This window comes from Balaenoptera musculus, chromosome 6 (genome assembly GCF_009873245.2).
Source record: "Balaenoptera musculus isolate JJ_BM4_2016_0621 chromosome 6, mBalMus1.pri.v3, whole genome shotgun sequence".
Classification (NCBI taxonomy): domain Eukaryota; kingdom Metazoa; phylum Chordata; class Mammalia; order Artiodactyla; family Balaenopteridae; genus Balaenoptera; species Balaenoptera musculus.
The window spans coordinates 7,379,468-7,382,553 of NC_045790.1; the positions used below are offsets into that span (position 1 = coordinate 7,379,468).

Genomic DNA, 3,086 nt, shown 5'->3' on the forward strand with positions numbered 1-3,086 from the left:
ATGAGGCTCTGTCTCTCTGGGTTACTCTTCCTCTTGGTGATCTCATCGTCTTCAGGTAAGATGATGGGTACAGGTCTGATCATGAAAATGAGGATCTTCCAAGGACTGAAGCACTTGAAAAGCCCTATTGGTGTAAGCCCAGCAGGGAGACACCAATATCAGATAAACCAGCAGACTAGGGGCAAGAGGTGGGTTAGTGGTGTTCGGCCCCCGCCCTGCTCATCTGTGGCTACATCCTGAAAATCTGCCAAAGCTTAAGAGAGGGGAGCCCATTTCACCACGTGCAGAGATCACTTTCCAGCTATCCAAATTCCTGTTTCCCTCAACTTCCTCTGATTAGCGCTGGACTCAGCGGCCCTTGCCAAAATGTAACAGCAGGTGAGAGGGTAGAGTCCTTCACCAGGAAAGAGAGGACAGCCCTAAGATCTCCCCCAGCCTCTTGAAGACTGATTTTTTCTTTCTTGTGTGTGTGTTCTTTTCCCCTTCAGGGAATGGCTTGTTTGGAAATGATGGAGTGGAAGTTCGTACTTGCACTGCGCTTGGGGGCAGATGTTTCTTCGGCTGTAGAGTAGGTTGGAAATGGGTTGCCTACTGTCACAGTGTATTGTCTTGTTGCCTAAAACTGAAGAGACATACTCCCCCTCAGGTCTATGAAACATGAGCCTACCTCATGGGTCCGCATTAAAAGGATACACAAATGGCTAAAAGGACAAGACCTCCAGTCTGTGCGTAAGGATGGCTAACGAGCTATGGGTAGCAAATGGGCGCCAGATTCTAACCAATTTACTGGCGAAATTCCAGATGTGTTTTTCTAAAGGGGCATTGTGGTAAAAGGCATTCCTATTCTACTTTCTGCCCTCCAATCTCCAATCAATAATTCCTATATCCCATTCAGAATCAACTGATCAATACGTGACCACAGGCCCAAGGATATGACATCCACTGAGCCTAATAACGATAACTTACCACATGCCAGTCCCACTTTTAAGTGGTTTACATGTATTCAATCACTTAATCCTCACCCAAAACTCTATTATTTCTCCCATTTTGCAGATGAAGAAACTTTTCCAGGGTCACACAACTAGTAAGAGTTAGTTAGCACTGGATTTGAACCCAGACAGTCTTGATCCAGTGTCTACACTATTAAGGTGTACCACCTTTCAATTACTAAGTAGAGGAATCTAACAGGATGTATTTTTTTTTACTGAAGTATAGTTGATTTAGAATGTTGTGTTAGTTTCAGGTGTACGGCAATGTGATTCAGTTATGTGTGTGTGTGTGTGTGTGTGTGTGTGTGTATATACATATATATATATGTATATACACACACATATATACAAATTTTTCAGATTCTTTTCCATTATAGATTACAAAATATTGAATATAGTTCCCTGTGCTATACAGTAGGTCCTTGCTGTTTATCTATTTTATATATAGTAGTGTGTATCTGTTAATCCCAGACTCCTAATTTATCCACCTGAGGCTTCCCATCTTCTCTTTCACTACCCAGTTCCCAATTTTGTATCTCAGGGGCTCCAAAAACCACACTGGGAGAAATTGTCCTTGGTGGGGTGGGCAAGTGGGGTGCGAGGCTGGAAAGGTGGGGAGCAGTTTTGCATCAAGGGGCACCTCTGTGGCATCCTTCTGGTGTTCTCTCTCTGGCCAGCAGTCGGGTCCAGGAGTCAGAACTCCGCGCAACAGAACCAGGTCATAGCGTCCGCCTGAGGTGTTTATTACATCCACCACCACTGGGATTGTGCCAGACTCTGAAAAAGGAAGCATTCTGTGAGCAAGACGATGTGCTCCCTACCCTTGGGTGCTCAGAGTTCCAGCCGAAGAGCAGAAGCCCCAGACCAACCTTTGGCAGGAATCACATGTCTTCTGTCTGCACAAGGACGGCCAGTCATGCTGGGCACACGCCCAGAGACCCTAGCAGACAGGACTGCGTGCGGCGTGGCAGGGTGTCACGGGGCCGGGCCATTCCGGGGCTGTGTTCCCCACCCTCTTCCCCCTCCGGAGTGACAGCAGAGCAGCAGTGAGCTCCACCTGCCAGGTCCAGATGGGCTATCCTGCCCACAAGGTCCAGAGACGGCCTCTACTTCTTAGCTCTTCTCCACAAGCCACCAGCAGAGAGGTTCTGACTCCATAACACATGAAGTACCTTGGAATCAACCTGTTGGGACAGTAGTGCCTCCTGCATATGCTGGTGGTTTGGTTTGGATATGAAACTGTGCAACTCAGATTGGGACTTGAACCCACGCACCAGAACTCAAATCCAGACAAAATCCAAATAGGGTCATGAATCCACGGTCTTTTAGTTGAGATCACACACCTGGTCTCAGGACTTAGTGAAGCTCAGGTTCTTGATGTCTCGTTGCAGAAAGAATTCAGTGAGAGACAAAGTGATAGGTAAGAAGTGGATTGATTTAGAGAGAAACACATTCCACAGAGTGTGGGCCATCTCAGAAGGTGAGAGGCCCCAAAATATGGCATAGTTAGCTTTTATGAGCTGAGTAATTTCTTAGGCTAATGAGCAGGAGGATTATTCCAACTATTTCGAGGGAGAAGGCAGGGATTTCCAGGAACTGGGTCATCGCCCACTTTTTGGCCTTTTATGGCTAGTCTAGGAACTGTCATGACACCGGTAGCGGTGGCGTTTAGCATGTGCTGATGTATTACAGTGAGCGTAGAATGAGGCTCAAGGTCCGCTGGGAGTCGAATCTTCCACCATCTTGGATCTAGTTAGTTCTAACCAGTTTTTGTCATGTCCTATGGCTATGTCATTCTTTTAAAGGTTGTGCCCTGCCCTCTTCCCTCCTGTTTCAGGCATGTGAGCAGTTCTGTTCTCAAACCGCAGCTCATCTTACAGAGCCGAGGTGTGGTTCTGAGGAGAACAGCAATGCACCATCCTGGAGCTGGCAGGGGTGGCAGTTCCTTAAGCTCCCCCCGCAGCCCCCAGATACTCAAAAGCTGCATTACAGCATATTTCACAAGCAGCACCAAGTCCGGCGTGTGAATTTGCAAAAGGCCAGTTGAAGTGACAATGACGACTATTTCAGACCTCAGGTCGCCTCTGGGTCTGAAAC

At 47.4% G+C, this 3,086-nt stretch overlaps 1 protein-coding gene across 1 annotated transcript; it reads left to right on the forward strand.

Moving 5' to 3' along the window:
- On the forward strand, positions 1–661 carry DEFB136 (defensin beta 136). The gene is made up of 2 exons (XM_036855584.1): positions 1–55; positions 489–661. Exons 1-2 carry the CDS (start codon positions 1–3, stop codon positions 659–661), a joined length of 228 nt encoding a protein of 75 aa, XP_036711479.1.
- Positions 662–3,086: the final 2,425 nt, after the last annotated feature.

Excerpts from the sequence above, each read along its gene's own strand:
- DEFB136 (XM_036855584.1), top strand. The coding sequence starts at position 1 with ATGAGGCTCTGTCTCTCTGGGTTACTCTTCCTCTTGGTGATCTCATCG. Across the intron at positions 56-488 it reads GGTGATCTCATCGTCTTCAG|GGAATGGCTTGTTTGGAAAT; the intron begins GTAAGATGATGG and ends TTTCCCCTTCAG.